The 19,304-nt window shown below is 41.7% G+C and overlaps 1 protein-coding gene across 5 annotated transcripts; it reads right to left on the bottom strand.

Moving 5' to 3' along the window:
* Positions 1 to 3,542: 3,542 nt before the first annotated feature.
* On the bottom strand, positions 3,543 to 15,522 carry LOC127321397 (uncharacterized). 5 transcript variants are annotated; one of them, XR_011750033.1, is made up of 8 exons: positions 15,153 to 15,499; positions 15,031 to 15,064; positions 14,726 to 14,802; positions 13,768 to 13,841; positions 13,491 to 13,605; positions 5,794 to 5,867; positions 5,517 to 5,631; positions 3,548 to 3,815 (listed from the first exon to the last, which is right to left on the bottom strand). XR_011750033.1 is itself a non-coding variant. In XM_051350438.2 (5 exons), the coding sequence occupies exons 1-5, from the start codon at positions 15,219 to 15,221 to the stop codon at positions 11,766 to 11,768; spliced, it is 381 nt and encodes a 126-aa protein (XP_051206398.1). In that variant the 5' UTR covers positions 15,222 to 15,518; the 3' UTR covers positions 11,196 to 11,765. The 5 variants fall into 5 exon arrangements, 1 of the variants encoding a protein (XP_051206398.1); XR_011750034.1 differs by having other exon boundaries at positions 3,551 to 3,815; positions 14,968 to 15,064; positions 15,153 to 15,505; XR_011750032.1 differs by lacking the exon at positions 13,768 to 13,841 and having other exon boundaries at positions 3,543 to 3,815; positions 14,968 to 15,064; positions 15,153 to 15,522.
* Positions 15,523 to 19,304: the final 3,782 nt, after the last annotated feature.

Below are 19,304 nucleotides of genomic sequence, written 5' to 3'. Positions count from 1 at the left end.
CTCTGCAGAGTTTGCACACCTTCCCCACCTCTATCCGGATACCTATCGTGTGGGCATCATCCCCGCATAACAACATATGCCACGACGGATACCCGAACATAGCCTTTCGCCCATTCGACTTAGCAAGAGGTCCTACCCTATGGAGTATGTACCTCCCCGGCACCGTGGCAGCCCACCTCCTCTTGAGCGTGGCTCCACCGCCAAGCCAGGAGACCCATAGTGTCTTCCGGACGGGTCAGCCCCGAAGGCCTCCCGTTATACTATTGTCCCAACAATGACAACCCGGACTCGGGGGTAACCGTACCCTTGTATAGTTGTGCGGTGCCTCATGCTAAGAAGAACAAACGTCAAGCTAATCTCCGTGCCCACGTTTGAGTAGCTGTGGTTGCGCGGGTTAATTGTCACGGGTGAATACTTAGACGCCAAAGTTTTCATAAACAAGATTCTCTTTCCAACCATCTTTGCCAAGATCCTTTTCTTTCATAAACACACACTTAGGTAAGTCCAACTCACCCAAGGTTTTTCAGAAGTTCTTTTCAACAAGGTATTTTTCCAAGGGGTTCCCAACCTATAGTTTCATGTAAGAACTAAGAGACAACAATGGCGTGATGCTAGCCATCATACCACTAAGGAGATGATAATTGAGGTGTCAAGGGGATCATACATACTTAGGATAAGCATGCATAGGGACATCATAAATAGCATGATTCAACAAGGGTCATGATGTTAATCATCATACCACTAAGAAGATGATAATATAGGTGGTCAAGGGGGCATACATGCTTAGAGTAAGCATGCATAAGATCAACAAGGGGTTCAACACACTGGAGAGTAAGTATGTATAACAGCAACAAGGGGTTCACAAACTTGGGAGTAAGTATGCATGGCATCAACAAGGGGTTTAAGATACGACAAGGGCATCATGCTAACCACCATACCACTATGGGGTGCAAAAAGGGTGTCAAGAGGTCGACACACACAAGACAAGTGGGCGTACCCATCACACTTAGAGGGGTACACCAAAAACATGATGATGAAGACCACCATTTCACTAAAGGGGGTTGTAGGTGAGGTGTCAAAGAGAATAAACATGCTCATGGTGAGCATGCTCCATCAACATAAGTAGAAACAACACAAGATAGATCGAGAGACAAGAATAACAACAAAGTAACCACAATATGTGATTAAACATTCAGAGATCAAGAGATGGCTTGCCTTGGTTGGCTTATTTGTCCCTGGACTTCTTCAACTCCATCAAATAAGAATTCCAACAATAAATATAATCCTCGTCCGAACCACTTCTTCTTCTTCTCCGGAATTGTTCGCATCTATCACCGGAAATATGAGAGGAACACAATCAACACATTGCACCAACAAAACAAACATTCTACAATCAACAATCATCCATCAATAGCTAACCACTTTACTAAGATCTAACATACTAAGGATCACAATTCAACTTTAAATTTGATTTTAAGAACACCTAATTTATTCCTCCTAAATAAAGGCATGAGAGCTTTACAAAAGAGAAATTGCCATCATGGTTATAACCAAGGTATGAATTAAACATCCCCTAATATATAACACTATCAAGAAGACTAGCGCAATGCTTTGGCCTCAAAAACATTCATCCTTTATTTTCAAAACATTTTTTGAAGAGGTAGAAATCATTTGTCTCTTTTATTCTTGAAACACTACACTAAAAATAGAAAGTAAACCATACACCCCAACATTTGAAATATTATAAAAAAACACATGAAACTTGGTTTAAGTCTCAGAGAGTTTTGTTTTGCAAGAATGAAACATAGGTTGACCATTTTTAAAAAGAAGAGGTGGTCAAGGATTTTAAATAAGCAAAAGTTTCGGTACAACATTTCATGTGACACACACTTAGCACAAATAGTAGCCAAAAAGTTATGAAAAGGGTCTAACACTAATTATTCTAGATGGTCAGTACTAAAACAATACTAACAAAATTGGATTCACTCAAAAAGGTTAATTTTTCAAATTTAGAAATTAGAGATACTAAACAATAACCAGTGATCATGTTTAATACATTAAAAATTATACAAAAATCCTAAAAATACGGGACCAGTTGCATTGGAAAGGTAATGAAATTTCTGACCTAATGCAATTTGTTTCACTCGATTTGGTTTTGTAGATCTCGAGTTATTAGCAAATTGAGTTCTCTGGTTTTCTCACATCTTAACAGAATTTTAAATTTTTAAAAGCACTGGGATGGGCGGAAAGCTCTGGGCCACGCGATTTTTGAACAGAGGGCCGGCCCAGGAGGAATTCCAGGTGGAGGGAGGGGGAAAAATGAAAAGAGGGCCAGCTGTTGGGCCCTGCAGGTGCGGGCCGACGTGGCCATGCAGCTTACGATCGGGAGGACGACCTGGCGTCGTTCTCTTCCGCCCAGGTACGCGTACGGGAGCTCGGGGAAGAAGCGGAGGCGGCCAGCGACTTACCGACGAGGCGCGGCGGCAGTCGACGGCGGGGACTGGGCGGGTGGTGGGGCGTTGTCAACACCCGGATTTTTAAGTCCGAATGCCTATTATGTCATACATCGCAATCCCAGGAATATTGTTGTTGCGAGGCATAATAGTTAAGTATCACAGTCATCATTCATTTCAAACCATAAGTCTTACAAATTTGGAATCACATGATCCATATTACACGAATAGTTGATCTATCGATCAACGAACAAACACAAGTTCATAGTTCAACATAGCGGAAGCGTAAGATACAAGGACTCGCTAGTCCACAGGCCAACGCTTGACGTCGGAAGGCGCTTAGTTGTCGTAGGCGTCCTGTTGGTCATCTCCTTGTTCCTCTTCATACTCTGGCCATTTGAATAGCCAGGGACAAAACCGTGAGTACTTTAAGTACTCGCAAACTAATACTAATGTAAGTGCTAGACATTTAGTATGGTTTGCTAAGCTCTAGTTTATTTGCATAAAGCTAGTTTTAGTTCACAAAGTTTGAGAAAAAGCTTATTCAAGTGATAACTAACTCAAGTGGGAACATTAGTGTCATTCCCACCATTCAAGTGGTGATTTCAATTCAATTCACCACAAGTCATTTCACCATCACCTTTCAGCATCATTTTTCAAAGATATGACATCGGAAACTGTATGGCCTTTCCAACTGTCCGTAACCGTGGACGCGGCTATTCGAATAGGTTTACACTCTGCAGAGGTTGCACACTTGTGCCACAACATTTGATTTCATCCGTCGGGATTACCCCGAATCATCGTAATACAGTACGCGGATCATCAACCATAACCTTTCACTTACAAATCCTAGTATGAGCACCTCTCCCCATGAGCTTGGCCTCCCAGTGAAGACCAACTGTCAACCTGGGAACTGCACAGGGCTTGGCCGTACAATTCACCTCAATTTCACATCATTTCTCAACAACGGAGGCAGCCTCAAGCGTAACCCCTATGACGTGTGTTCAGAGGGAACCCATACTAAGACGCATAATGTGGGGACCCCGGACTAGCAGTCCGAAATACCCTGTTATGTATACCGTTCACGTTCCCATGATCAGTGTGCCGTGAACACATAACCGAACTAATATCAAATTACACCATCCATTACAAAGCGGAATAAGAAAATTACAACATGGTCACATGACCGATGCTTACATAATAGCCTCGAAGGGCCTAACTAAACATCAGAGTAGCATCATCACTTCAGCAGCGCAGTACCCAAGTCATCTGCCATAACCCTACAGGCAACTGACTGGGAAGACGTTCCTAGCTCGCATAGACGTCGCCAACTCCTTCTTCATCTGTCGAACTCCTTCAAGTCTAGCCAAGTAAATAGCCAGGGACAAAGCGTGAGTACATTTGAATTGTACTCGCAAACCATCAAGAAGGTGATAACAATTCTAACTAAAGAAGACAAGAGAGGAAGAATAGTTTCTCTGGTGGATATAGCATGTGAAAGAGAATCAGTTTCTCTTGTGGATATAGCATGTGAAAGAGAATCAGTTTCTCTTGTGGATATAGCATCCCACATCACAGTTGAAGGGGACACTAAGAAAGTCCTATGACATCTCTATATCTTTGTTACAGAAGAGGTAGCATACCGCCATCTCAATTGATGGGGATACTAGGTAAGTCCTATGACATCTCTATATCTTTGCTAAAGAAGAGTTCCTCTACATGAAACACTAGGAAGGGTCACCCACTTGTGTTTCATTTTCCTCGACCATGTCCACATGGTCGGCACAACATCTTTCCCGTACCCTTCCGGTACTTCCAACACACGCATTTCCTTTGGAAATCATTTTCAAAACCAAAACTCGACACAGCTTGGTAACGGCCATCCCAACCGTCCATGACCGCGGACGCGGCTATTCGAATAGTTTTAACTCTGCAGAGTGTGCGCACTTTCCCCACAAGATCTGATAAATCCGCCGGGATCATCCCCGGTTCGCCATACGAAAGTATGCGGGTCTCGGATAATCAGTCGAAGCCTTTCGCCCATTCAACTTAGCAAGAGGTCCTACCCTATGGAGTATGTACCTCCCCGGCACCGTGGCAGCTCACCTCCTCTTGAGCGTGGCTCCACCGCCAAGCCAGGAGACCCATAGTGTCTTCCGGACGGGTCAGCCCCGAAGGCCTCCCGTTATACGATTGTCTCCAACTACGACAACCCGGACTCGGGGGTAACTGTACCCTTGTATAGTTGTGCGGTGCCTCATGCTAAGAAGAACAAACGTCAAGCTAAGCCCCGTGCCCACGTTGGAGTAGTGTGGTTTCGCGGGTTAATTGTTCCGGGCGAATACAAAGAACCATGTGTCATTTTTCTCAAAAACCCAAGTCACACACACTTTCCTCTTTCCAACCATCTTTGTCAAGATCCGTTCCTTTCATAAACCATACGCTTTGGTAAGATTGCCTCACCCAAGGTTTTCATAAACATTTACAACAAGGTAAACCTTGAGGGGTTCCCAAACTAAAGTTTCATGAGTTGAACTAATACAACACTATGGCCGAGATGAGGGTCATCACGCCATTGAGGGTATGAAAAAGAGGTATTGGAGTGGATCATACTTGCTTGAGCTAAGCATGTATTATGACAACACAAGAGGAAAATATACTTTCAGATTTGTGGTGCTATCTAACCCAATCAATAGATAGGGATGAGAATTGACCAACACCAACACCATTAAGGGAATCAGGCATACTCATCACAATTTGAGAATACACCAAAAACATGGTATTGATACATCTACACTAGAAGGGATGTAGTATGAATCTTGTCCCGAGGTGGAACATATTCAAGCTAAATATAGAAAACAAGTTGGATAGCAATGGCCATGATACCATACACCCAACCAATTACCAAGACCTTGACAAGATAAAACTACTAGAGGTACCATGCTTGCATCCAAGCATAGATGACAACAATATGGTGATCATCACACATAGAACCAAGATGCTATTGATAGCACAAGATGACATCCAAAGAGACATCATATCAGAGATCAAAAGATGGCTTGCCTTGGCTTATTTGTCCCTGGACTTCTTCAACTCCATCAAATAAGAATTCCCACAGTACAAATAAAATCCTTGTCTGATTCCACTTCTTCTTCTTCTCCTCCGAAATTGTTCGCATCTATCGCCGGAAAATATAAAAGGAACACAATCAATCACATTGCTCCAAACATAACAAGCATGCAACATTCATCAATCAATAGCTAACCACTTTACTAAGGGCTAACATACAAAAGACTTATAGATACTACAAAGCAACTAAAAGAAAACCCCATTTATTTACCTAGTAAAGGTATGAGAGTGCCACGACTTAGCAATTGCCTCTCTAGGTATCACCATGGCACAACTAAGTATCCCCTGGTAGATAACATCATAAAGAGGACAAGAGCATTAGTTTGACATCAAATACATTCACAAAACATTTTCAAACATTTTTGGAAAAGTAGAAAACAGTTTTCCTAACTTAGTTTGCTCACATAACACAACATCCAAAATAGGAAGCAAACCACATTCCACATCATTTGAAAACTTAAGCAAAACAATAGGGCTAAAGTTGAGTTGCAGAGGTTTTGTTTTGCAAGCATAAAACAAAGGATGCCCAGTTCTAAATAAAAGAGTTGGTCAAGGGTTTTAAATAAACCGAAAAGTTTTGCTTTAACAATGCATGTCACACATAAACATTACTAACAGCAACAAATATGTATGAACAGAGACTAATACTATTTTTCCTATATAGCCAGTACTAATACAAGACTAACCCAATTGGAATCACCCAAAAACATTAAACATACAATTTTAGGAATTTCCTTGAATCTGACTGTACAGAAAAAACGATCTGTAAGCCATAAATCGTAGAAAAATCCTAAAAATATGAGGCTACTTGCATTTGAAAGGTAATTAAACAGAGATGCAAACACAATTGGATTTGGGTTCAAATTATTTCTGAAACTCTCACAAATGGATTGACAAGTTTACTGCATGTTTTCACCATTTGCTTTAACTATGGAGTTGCAGAACAGATAAAGGTTTGAAACTTATTGGAGATGATTAAGAAAACATTCAGTAATCCAACAGAATTGGAATCACTCAATTAGGTTCAAAAATGGATTTTTGATGAATTAAAAGCTAACAGCCATGTCTGCAGAACATACAGAAATAGTTTAATTCATCAAAAATCATACACAAATCATAAAAATATGAGGTCTGCTGCATCTGAAAGGTCTTGAATAGGTGGTTCTTACCCAGTTGGTTTCATTCAAAAATTCTTCTCCAAGCTCCTGGTTTAATTCGACAATGTCAGATCTGACCAGATATTGATCTGTGAGCCATTTCAGTTTAAGAGGTCAATCGAAGTGAAACCACCGCCAAAATGAAGGTATTGGAGAGGGCTTTCACCCACAGTTTAGTTTGCTCAAAAAGGTTTGGTAAAACGGGAGAAATCTAACAAACAGTGATTCTGCATGTTTGCAGAACTTTATTTACCATGCAAAATCCGTAACGAATTTGAGGATGAGACCAACGCCAAGTTGTAGATATTTTCAATACCTATCTGCAGAACTTTGAACCACTCGATTTGGATCTGCACACGAGATTTGGCGGATTTTACAAAATCGTACAGAATCTGAAACAGCAAGATAGCAGAAATTACTGCAGGGATTTGGACGAACTTTGCTCAAGAACTTCAGATCTGAGGATAGCTCAAGCTTCTCCATGCTTGGACCAACATGCACCTGCATCAAGATCCAATCTTAGCAAGGGAGGAAGAAGAAGAGGAGAGAAAACCATCTAGGGTTGGGGAGAAGAAGGAGAGGGAGGCTCTCATGGTGAGGAGGAGCTTGAGGGAGGAGGGGACTTCATCTTGGAGCTCTTTCCATGGCCATGGCCGGCCATGAAGCCTTGGGGGAGCAATATTTCGTGGGGAGGGGAGGAGGAGAGTGTGTGGGAGTGAAGAAAGGAGTGGGAAGTGAAAAGAAATGAGGCAAAGGAGGAGGGAGTGGCCGGCCAAGCTCTTTAAATAGAGGGAGGATGGTGGCTGCCTCCTTTTTTTGATTGGCTAAGGTGGGTGGCTGCCCATTTAGTGATTGGGTTAGGTGGGAGGCAAGTCTTGTAGAGGAAGAAAAATGGAGAGGCATGGCTGGCCGAAATTGCCATGCATACACATTTTGGCCGGCTCCATTCTTGCCAAACACAAGTGAACAATGTGAGAGATATAGAGATGGAGGAAGATTGTGATGGTAAAATATACCATGATGGTATTTGTTGCATGATGACTTTGTGCCAAGAAGATAATGGTGATGTTGATGTACAAGGTTTCATGTGCATGCCATCTTGGAGATGACCTCCACAAGATTTTAGACTTGAACAACTCAACACAAGATGAAAAAGAGAGAGGGATGATGTGACCTCATGCAAGATTGCATGGGGGTGGCCGGCTCATCTCTTGAGCCAAGTCCTCATATGAAAGAGTGGTAGGATAATAAGCATGGCAAGCTTGTAACAAGGTTGGCAAAGAAAGTCAATGTGAGAGGAAGGTGGTGGTGGTGAAGGTGGTATGCCATAGAGGAATGGGTTGTGGTAGATGAACACAAGGTGTGCAAGAGTTGTCATTTGAGAAGGATTTATTTCAAAGGTATATGGAACACCTCAATTGTGTAGGGACAATTGAGAATGAACTCAAGTGGAATGGAATTTGAAAATGTTGAGAGGAAACTAGTTGGAACATGGAAGTTCAAAATATTCTACTTACTCTCTCAAGTAAAGTAGAGTTTTTCTAAAATGTAAAATAATCAAGAGGAAAACAAGAAATGGTGTAGGTACCATAAACAAGCCTTTTGTTAAAAAGAAGGCAAGATAGAAAATAATGTTTTAGAAATCAGTACTTGGTAGTAATGGGATGAGAAAGAAAACCCATTTCAGTTCTTTGTTTTCTTTGAAGAAATATCTTGAAAAGTTTTAATAAAACTAGAAGTAGTTTTGTGATCAAAACCAGAGAAGGAAAACATTAGGATTTTTTAGGAGGGAAACTAATTTAGGGAGGAGTGTTCTCAAGGGTAGATGGTGGCTACAAAATGTATCCATCATTCCCACTCTTGGTTTTTGTGAAGATAACTTGGATGAAAAAAAACAAGAGGTAAAAGAGGAAGAAGTGATCTGGTGCTGAAACATTGGATAGGATACCAGATCAAGTTGAATATATGAGTTGCAAGGATAGTCTGAGACATGCAAGACATGGAGGTTGAAGAGGGTATTGCACAGATGAGATCAATTGCCAAAGTCTGGACATTTTAAGCCTGTCGACACAGATGGTCGTCATGGCCTCAAAACCAACAAGGATGAGTGGGTATAAGAGAGGGATGTAACTAGGGGTAGACGATCCCAAGTTTTGAATTAAGGATGATTGAGCTATCTTGTACAACAAAGAGAAAAATCAAGATGGCACACTCATGTTGTCATCAGGAGAGAGTATTTGATGTAGTAAGAAGGAAAATAATTCTTCCTAAGCCACACATGTGTTTTATTTGGTGAGTTGCTTGTTTAACCACTAGAGGTGTTGTTCTTTGAGGTAACTCAAGTCAAAACTCAACAAGCAAAACAAGATAATACATCTACCAACAGATCAAAGAAATTCATCTTAACAGACAGATCAAGGCAATTCGTCTTAATTAGTCTAAAGAAAAAGTTTTTGTTCCCCCTGATTTTTGAAATAAGGACAACTAATCAAGGTTGCAAAAGTTGGGGTGTTACAGATCTTCCACCCTTAAAATAATCTCGTCCCGAGATTACTGAGCGTAGAACTGGAGGGGTTGTAAAGCTTAACGAAAGTTAGACTCCATTCTTCTGTCGGCGTGCCGTTGTTGAGAGGGTCGCAACTTCGGCTTCTGAGAGACATGTTAGATTTCTTCCGAGGGAAAGCTTCGTGAAGGGTTGACTACTCCATGCAGGTGTTGGATCTGTAGCTTCTTCACGATCCTAGCAGAGGTTCAAGACTGTGGGAGGGTTAGTGCACCCAATGGTACTTGAGCAGGGTTAAAAACTTTTTAGAGTTAGCTTAAATTTTTAGTGGAAGACGAAGTCTTCCACCCTTAAAATTGTTCACCGGGGAGGTTTAAAAACTCTAAGCTTCGGCCACGGGTCTTGTCGGCGCTTTTTGGAGAAGTCATTGATATCTCGTCTTGAGTCGAACATCTTCAGAGGACGTTGTGTAGTCCACGACTTCAAGGGCAGTAAATGCATCCCAAGTTCTCGACGGTGTTTTTAGAAAGGTTAAAAATGTTAGGGTTAGCTCCAATTTATAGTGGAAGACGAAGTCTTCCACCCTTAAGATTTTTCACCGGGTTCTCGGAAAAACTCAGAGCTTCTGCCTTGTAGTTCTGTCTGGGGCTTCTGAAGAAGTTGTCGATCTTCCGTATTTAGTTGAAGAATCTTCGGGGGAGAAATGTAGACCACGGCTTCAAAAGGCACTCACGGTGTTTACTAAACCTTATAACGTGCGGTAAGTTAGTAAGTCGATGAAGCGCCTGGTTGTGTCCATATGAAGTAGCAACGAAGGTCGTCGGAGACAATCTTGAGCTTGAGAGTTGGTGCTGACTTGTACCAGTTGAGAAGTGTGCGGTTAAACTACACCTAATCTTGAGTCTTGAGGTATCTTCAGGAGCTTCACTTGATGAGGAGCGGATGAACCAGGTGATGCAGCTTGGCTTTGATGCTATTGTTCCCTCAGCTTGTTAGACGACGTGTTAGAGGGTGGTTTCAAGAAGATATGCTCGAGGTTAGTGCGGTTATGCTCCAAGGTTAGTCCAAATTAGTATGTCTTCTCGCAGAGGTGCAGTCACTCTTGAAGGTAGGGGCTTCTGCTTTCTTGGCGTAGTAGAGATGCTCCAGCTGATCTTGAAAGTAGTCGGCGTGGATAGGGGTCTGGGTTAGTTTCTCCGACGGTTGAGAATCGATGGTTAACAGAGTTAACTTATCCAGTAACTAGCAGTTAGTATTCTAACGGCGTGGTTGATGAGGGTAAAAACATCTTAGGGAGGCTGTCTAAGCTAGGTTATCACACCGAGGGTGTTTTTCAAACCGAAGGATCAAGACAATCATGCACACAACAAACAGATAAAAACACTCAAGGCAACACACGAGGAACTACAAGCAATCATCACACCAGACATGGTACTCTAAGTACCCAAGGATGCCTAATACGTAGGGGTAGCTCAATCAAAGCGATTGAGTTTTGTCCTATCCATCCTATAGGTTTGGGGCTGGTCGCATATGTTGACGTCTTCATATCGTCAACATCAGCTTCAACTTGGATCCTTGTAGCAGTTGGTAGTGAAGGGGTCGGGTGTTGAGTCATTGATGATGAGGCGGAGGAGAAAACTGTGTAGAACTTCTAGTCTCGACATCTCGGAAATATGAGGTCTTCGAAGAGGTAGCTGTTGAGGTGCTCCCGAAGGCGGCAACTTCTGGTGGCTGGCCTAAAAAGTACTAGTCAAGAACTGAGGACTTGATCCCAGACGACTGCAACAAGTGCAAGTCCATGGAGGAACAAGGTCAGCTCATCGACGGACTTTGGTGACAACCAAAGATGTGATGTTATCATCCCTACATGAGCACGGCTAAGTCGGCATCAAATCTTCAAAAGCTGCTGTTGGAGATATGTGAGACTTCATAAAAGGTTGATCCATCTTCGAGTTCGAGTCTCCGGTCTGGGTTGGGGACATCGTCCAATATGTAGGTTTGAATTGGATGAGACAATAGAGTAAGAATTTTCAAACCCTTTTATAAAGCGGAGAGATAAGAATTTAGAAGCTTTGAATAAATAAGAGGAGTAGAAGCTATGCTTCAGACTAAAGAAAGAATTTGTTTTGTAAATAGTTTTTCCCAAGTACTTGTTTCCTAACTAACGTCCATGCTAACTAAGGTCTCCTACAGTCAGGATAGCTCTGACACCAGCTCTGTGGGGACCCCGGACTAGCTGTCCGAAATACCCTGTTATGTATACCGTTCACGTTCCCATGATCAGTGTGCCGTGAACACATAACCGAACTGATATCAAATTACACCATCCATTACAAAGCGGAATAAGAAAATTACAACATGGTCACATGACCGATGCTTACATAATAGCCTCGAAGGGCCTAACTAAACATCAGAGTAGCATCATCACTTCAGCAGCGCAGTACCCAAGTCATCTGCCATAACCCTACATGCAACTGACTGGGAAGACGTTCCTAGCTCGCATAGACGTCGCCAACTCCTTCTTCATCTGTCGAACTCCTTCAAGTCTGGCCAAGTAAATAGCCAGGGACAAAGCCGTCAGTACATTTGAATTGTACTCGCAAACCATCAAGAAGGTGATAACAATTCTAACTAAAGAAGACAAGAGAGGAAGAATAGTTTCTCTGGTGGATATAGCATGTGAAAGAGAATCAGTTTCTCTTGTGGATATAGCATGTGAAAGAGAATCAGTTTCTCTTGTGGATATAGCATCCCACATCACAGTTGAAGGGGACACTAAGAAAGTCCTATGACATCTCTATATCTTTGTTACAGAAGAGGTAGCATACCGCCATCTCAATTGATGGGGATACTAGGTAAGTCCTATGACATCTCTATATCTTTGCTAAAGAAGAGTTCCTCTACATGAAACACTAGGAAGGGTCACCCACTTGTGTTTCATTTTCCTCGACCATGTCCACATGGTCGGCACAACATCTTTCCCGTACCCTTCCGGTACTTCCAACACACGCATTTCCTTTGGAAATCATTTTCAAAACCAAAACTCGACACAGCTTGGTAACGGCCATCCCAACCGTCCATGACCGCGGACGCGGCTATTCGAATAGTTTTAACTCTGCAGAGTGTGCGCACTTTCCCCACAAGATCTGATAAATCCGTCGGGATCATCCCCGGTTCGCCATACGAAAGTATGCGGGTCTCGGATAATCAGTCGAAGCCTTTCGCCCATTCAACTTAGCAAGAGGTCCTACCCTATGGAGTATGTACCTCCCCGGCACCGTGGCAGCTCACCTCCTCTTGAGCGTGGCTCCACCGCCAAGCCAGGAGACCCATAGTGTCTTCCGGAAGGGTCAGCCCCGAAGGCCTCCCGTTATACGATTGTCTCCAACTACGACAACCCGGACTCGGGGGTAACTGTACCCTTGTATAGTTGTGTGGTGCCTCATGCTAAGAAGAACAAACGTCAAGCTAAGCCCCGTGCCCACGTTGGAGTAGTGTGGTTGCGCGGGTTAATTGTTCCGGGCGAATACAAAGAACAATGTGTCATCTTTCTCAAAAACCCAAGTCACACACACTTTCCTCTTTCCAACCATCTTTGTCAAGATCCGTTCCTTTCATAAACCATACGCTTGGGTAAGATTGCCTCACCCAAGGTTTTCATAAACATTTACAACAAGGTAAACCTTGAGGGGTTCCCAAACTAAAGTTTCATGAGTTGAACTAATACAACACTATGGCCGAGATGAGGGTCATCACGCCATTGAGGGTATGAAAAAGAGGTATTGGAGTGGATCATACTTGCTTGAGCTAAGCATGTATTATGACAACACAAGAGGAAAATATACTTTCAGATTTGTGGTGCTATCTAACCCAATCAATAGATAGGGATGAGAATTGACCAACACCAACACCATTAAGGGAATCAGGCATACTCATCACAATTTGAGAATACACCAAAAACATGGTATTGATACATCTACACTAGAAGGGATGTAGTATGAATCTTGCCCCGAGGTGGAACATATTCAAGCTAAATATAGAAAACAAGTTGGATAGCAATGGCCATGATACCATACACCCAACCAATTACCAAGACCTTGACAAGATAAAACTACTAGAGGTACCATGCTTGCATCCAAGCATAGATGACAACAATATGGAGATCATCACACATAGAACCAAGATGCTATTGATAGCACAAGATGACATCCAAAGAGACATCATATCAGAGATCAAAAGATGGCTTGCCTTGGCTTATTTGTCCCTGGACTTCTTCAACTCCATCAAATAAGAATTCCCACAGTACAAATAAAATCCTTGTCCGATTCCACTTCTTCTTCTTCTCCTCCGAAATTGTTCGCATCTATCGCCGGAAAATATAAAAGGAACACAATCAATCACATTGCTCCAAACATAACAAGCATGCAACATTCATCAATCAATAGCTAACCACTTTACTAAGGGCTAACATACAAAAGACATATAGATACTACAAAGCAACTAAAAGAAAACCCCATTTATTTACCTAGTAAAGGTATGAGAGTGCCACGACTTAGCAATTGCCTCTCTAGGTATCACCATGGCACAACTAAGTATCCCCTGGTAGATAACATCATAAAGAGGACAAGAGCATTAGTTTGACATCAAATACATTCACAAAACATTTTCAAACATTTTTGGAAAAGTAGAAAACAGTTTTCCTAACTTAGTTTGCTCACATAACACAACATCCAAAATAGGAAGCAAACCACATTCCACATCATTTGAAAACTTAAGCAAAACAATAGGGCTAAAGTTGAGTTGCAGAGGTTTTGTTTTGCAAGCATAAAACAAAGGTTGCCCAGTTCTAAATAAAAGAGTTGGTCAAGGGTTTTAAATAAACCGAAAAGTTTTGCTTCAACAATGCATGTCACACATAAACATTACTAACAGCAACAAATATGTATGAATAGAGACTAATACTATTTTTCCTATATAGCCAGTACTAATACAAGACTAACCCAATTGGAATCACCCAAAAACATTAAACATACAATTTTAGGAATTTCCTTGAATCTGACTGTACAGAAAACAAGATCTGTAAGCCATAAATCGTAGAAAAATCCTAAAAATATGAGGCTACTTGCATTTGAAAGGTAATTAAACAGAGATGCAAGCACAATTGGATTTGGGTTCAAATTATTTCTGAAACTCCCACAAATGGATTGACAAGTTTACTGCATGTTTTCACCATTTGCTTTAACTATGGAGTTGCAGAACAGATAAAGGTTTGAAACTTGTTGGAGATGATTAAGAAAACATTCAGTAATCCTACAGAATTGGAATCACTCAATTAGGTTCAAAAATGGATTTTTGATGAATTAAAAGCTAACAGCCATGTCTGCAGAACATACAGAAAAAGTTTAATTCATCAAAAATCATACACAAATCATAAAAATATTAGGTCTGCTGCATCTGAAAGGTCTTGAATAGATGGTTCTTACCCAGTTGGTTTCATTCAAAAATTCGTCTCCAAGCTCCTGGTTTAATTCGACAAAGTCAGATCTGACCAGATCTTGATCTGTGAGCCATTTCAGTTTCAAGAGGTCAACCGAAGTGAAACCACCGCCAAAATGAAGGTATTGGAGAGGGCTTTCACCCACAGTTTAGTTTGCTCAAAAAGGTTTGGTAAAACGGGAGAAATCAAACAAACAGTGATTCTGCATGTTTGCAGAACTTTATTTACCATGCAAAATCCGTAACGAATTTGAGGATGAGACCAACGCCAAGTTGTAGATATTTTCAATACCTATCTGCAGAACTTTGAACCACTCGATTTGGATCTGCACACGAGATTTGGCGGATTTTACAAAATCGTACAGAATCTGAAACAGCAAGATAGCAGAAATTACTGCAGGGATTTGGACGAACTTTGCTCAAGAACTTCAGATCTGAGGATAGCTCAAGCTTCTCCATGCTTGGACCAACATGCACCTGCATCAAGATCCAATCTTAGCAAGGGAGGAAGAAGAAGAGGAGAGAAAACCATCTAGGGTTGGGGAGAAGAAGGAGAGGGAGGCTCTCATGGTGAGGAGGAGCTTGAGGGAGGAGGGGACTTCATCTTGGAGCTCTTTCCATGGCCATGGCCAGCCATGAAGCCTTGGGGGAGCAATATTTCGTGGGGAGGGGAGGAGGAGAGTGTGTGGGAGTGAAGAAAGGAGTGGGAAGTGAAAAGAAATGAGGCAAAGGAGGAGGGAGTGGCCGGCCAAGCTCTTTAAATAGAGGGAGGATGGTGGCTGCCTCCTTTTTTTGATTGGCTAAGGTGGGTGGCTGCCCATTTAGTGATTGGGTTAGGTGGGAGGCAAGTCTTGTAGAGGAAGAAAAATGGAGGGGCATGGCTAGCCGAAATTGCCATGCATACACATTTTGGCCGGCTCCATTCTTGCCAAACACAAGTGAACAATGTGAGAGATATAGAGATGGAGGAAGATTGTGATGGTAAAATATACCATGATGGTATTTGTTGCATGATGGCTTTTTGCCAAGAAGATAATGGTGATGGTGATGTACAAGGTTTCATGTGCATGCCATCTTGGAGATGACCTCCACAAGATTTTAGACTTGAACAACTCAACACAAGATGAAAAAGAGAGAGGGATGATGTGACCTCATGCAATATTGCATGGGGGTGGCCGGCTCATCTCTTGAGCCAAGTCCTCATATGAAAGAGTGGTAGGATAATAAGCATGGCAAGCTTGTAACAAGGTTGGCAAAGAAAGTCAATGTGAGAGGAAGGTGGTGGTGGTGAAGGTGGTATGCCATAGAGGAATGGGTTGTGGTAGATGAACACAAGGTGTGCAAGAGTTGTCATTTGAGAAGGATTTATTTCAAAGGTATATGGAACACCTCAATTGTGTAGGGACAATTGAGAATGAACTCAAGTGGAATGGAATTTGAAAATGTTGAGAGGAAACTAGTTGGAACATGGAAGTTCAAAATATTCTACTTACTCTCTCAAGTAAAGTAGGGTTTTTCTAAAATGTAAAATAATCAAGAGGAAAACAAGAAATGGTGTAGGTACCATAAACAAGCCTTTTGTTAAAAAGAAGGCAAGATAGAAAATAATGTTTTAGAAATCAGTACTTGGTAGTAATGGGATGAGAAAGAAAACCCATTTCAGTTCTTTGTTTTCTTTGAAGAAATATCTTGAAAAGTTTTAATAAAACTAGAAGTAGTTTTGTGATCAAAACCAGAGAAGGAAAACATTAGGATTTTTTAGGAGGGAAACTAATTTAGGGAGGAGTGTTCTCAAGGGTAGATGGTGGCTACAAAATGTATCCATCATTCCCACTCTTGGTTTTTGTGAAGATAACTTGGATGAAAAAAAACAAGAGGTAAAAGAGGAAGAAGTGATCTGGTGCTGAAACATTGGATAGGATACCAGATCAAGTTGAATATATGAGTTGCAAGGATAGTCTGAGACATGCAAGACATGGAGGTTGAAGAGGGTATTGCACAGATGAGATCAATTGCCAAAGTCTGGACATTTTAAGCCTGTCGACACAGATGGTCGTCATGGCCTCAAAACCAACAAGGATGAGTGGGTATAAGAGAGGGATGTAACTAGGGGTAGACGATCCCAAGTTTTGAATTAAGGATGATTGAGCTATCTTGTACAACAAAGAGAAAAATCAAGATGGCACACTCATGTTGTCATCAGGAGAGAGTATTTGATGTAGTAAGAAGGAAAATAATTCTTCCTAAGCCACACATGTGTTTTATTTGGTGAGTTGCTTGTTTAACCACTAGAGGTGTTGTTCTTTGAGGTAACTCAAGACAAAACTCAACAAGCAAAACAAGATAATACATCTACCAACAGATCAAAGAAATTCATCTTAACAGACAGATCAAGGCAATTCGTCTTAATTAGTCTAAAGAAAAAGTTTTTGTTCCCCCTAATTTTTGAAATAAGGACAACTAATCAAGGTTGCAAAAGTTGGGGTGTTACACATAAACTTCCAGTTAAGCCCTACCCATAATCAGGTATTGTGGGGGTACTTAATAATTGGAAAGGTATCGCATTCAAACCAACATCATTGTTTACCAGAAATCACCATCTTCTCTTGGTCATATTCACTTTCAAAAATCATTCAAGGGAATGCATCTTCATTCCAAGGTTTCAAATTCATTTCAAATTCACATTGTTCCCATCTAGAGTAGTCAAGTTTTATTTCATTAGCACTAGCTCTAAATCATGAGGGGTGCTATCTTGCTTTGCTTGGAAGAGACTAACTTCACTACTCTAGTAAACAACTTGTACTTTCACCAAAGTTAACTATGAAAGTAAATCATTTAGAAAACAAGTAAAAACTTGCAATGTAAAAACTTGGGATAGGCTTATGTAAGAAAAGGTAAGGTTCATGGTGCCTTGCCCCAAGGGGCTTTGCACTTTGCAAGAATATTAGCTTGCCTTGGTAGTTCTCAAACTGTTCCTCCTCCTCCTCTTGGTAGCAACCTTCTTCTTCGGCGTACTCTCCGGTACTACCGTCTGAATTTGAATACGAGTATAATTACTCACTAATTCAATGGCTATTCCATACATCACATATAAACACACAAACTATTCTATGCACACAAAATAATCTACTTAGGTGCATGGGTTGTGTTGTTTAAATAGAATTCACTTCTTTGTATTTAATATGTAAATGATAGTTTCCATAGGGTTCTTTGAGAAATAATTTCCTCTCATTGAAAGCTTCTTAAGATTTAATTTCTCAAACAATCATGTATGAACTCATATTGACCTAAGTCAAATGTTCATCATCATCATTTGAGAAAATGATTTAAATGAGGTAGATCACCTCATATCATTTAATATCACTACATATGATTTAAATCTCAAGTAATTCATATAAGAGAGTTTGGGACCAGGGGTACAAACATCCCATGAATTCATGTGAGACAAGTTTAAATGAAGTATAAGACTCCACATAATTTACTTTAATAGTTTTGGACAATATCAACTAGTTAAACTAGCCATATCATCCATTAATTAAACAATGGCATGATCATGCAAAGTGACCACACCATTTTCTTGCAGAAACAATTAGTGTAAGTCAAATGTGAGCTATTAGAGTTGGAATTAACTTAATATCTATTTTGGTTGATTTTTAATAATTATTTGAATAGGGAAAAGTCCCTGCCTTGTTATTTTTATCACATTAATTCTACAAAGAATCTGGTCATGGGACCAGTGGCATGTTGTAGATAATTTCTCTAGCTTTCCAACAATATAAAGTTCATCCAATTTGGTTTATCCGATTTAAATCTATTGAATTTCCAAGTGGCAGCAGTATTGAAATTCATTAGGAAATATTTAAACTAGATTTGAATTAACAGGCCGGCGGGAAAACTAAACGGGCTGCAAGATTTAAAAAGGCCCAAACCAACCCAGTCCAGCCCAACCACGGTCCACAGACGCGCGGCGCGCTGACAGGGTGGGGTCCGCGCGTCAGTGACTCACTAAACCCGAATCGGTATGGGCGAGTCTGAGGCGTTGGATTAGACCGAAATCTAACGGCCGTGGTTCATCGTCCCGCCGGCGAGAGGGGAGTTCACCAACGGCTCAGGTAGGGGGTCGGCGGGCTTACGGTGGCTCCAGCTAGGGTTGGAAGTATGCGTGACGAAGTGGTGGACGACGGCGAAGCGGCTGGTAGCAGTGGCGGAGCTCGAGGTGGTCTGGTTCGCCGTCGATTTCTGCCGGGCTTCCGCGGCGGTGATCTTGCAATTGGCCCTTCTCCGGCGTGAATCAGATGAACGGTGGGGTGGTTGAGTGGTTGTGAGAGGTGGGGAGTCTGGTGGTGTGCTTGGATCAGCAAGGGGAGCTCTCCTTTTATAGCGTTGCTTGAGTGCTGCGGGGCAGGGTGGCGGTCGACCATGGCGCGGCACTTCCGGTGGCTGGTCGAGCTAGGAGAGGGTGTAGTGGTGTTCTACGTGTCCAGGCGAGGCGAATGGCGGCGACAGCTCGGTCGGGGAGGGCCTGGTTGTGTCGCATCATTTCCATGTCTGCCGCGCCTGCGGCGT

Source organism: Lolium perenne, unplaced genomic scaffold, assembly GCF_019359855.2.
Source record: "Lolium perenne isolate Kyuss_39 unplaced genomic scaffold, Kyuss_2.0 unplaced13, whole genome shotgun sequence".
NCBI lineage: Eukaryota > Viridiplantae > Streptophyta > Magnoliopsida > Poales > Poaceae > Lolium > Lolium perenne.
This window is presented reverse-complemented; position numbering and strand designations above follow the sequence as displayed.

Bases quoted from the DNA above. Each gene is read 5' to 3' on its own strand.
- LOC127321397 (XM_051350438.2), bottom strand. From the start codon at position 15,221: ATGCAGGTGCATGTTGGTCCAAGCATGGAGAAGCTTGAGCTATCCTCA. The intron at 13,606-14,725 runs GTAAGAACCATC...TTCCGGCGATAG, and splicing joins TTTTGAATGAAACCAACTGG to ATGCGAACAATTTCGGAGGA. The intron at 11,789-13,490 runs GCAAGCCATCTT...TTACTTGGCCAG, and splicing joins CCAGGGACAAATAAGCCAAG to ACTTGAAGGAGTTCGACAGA.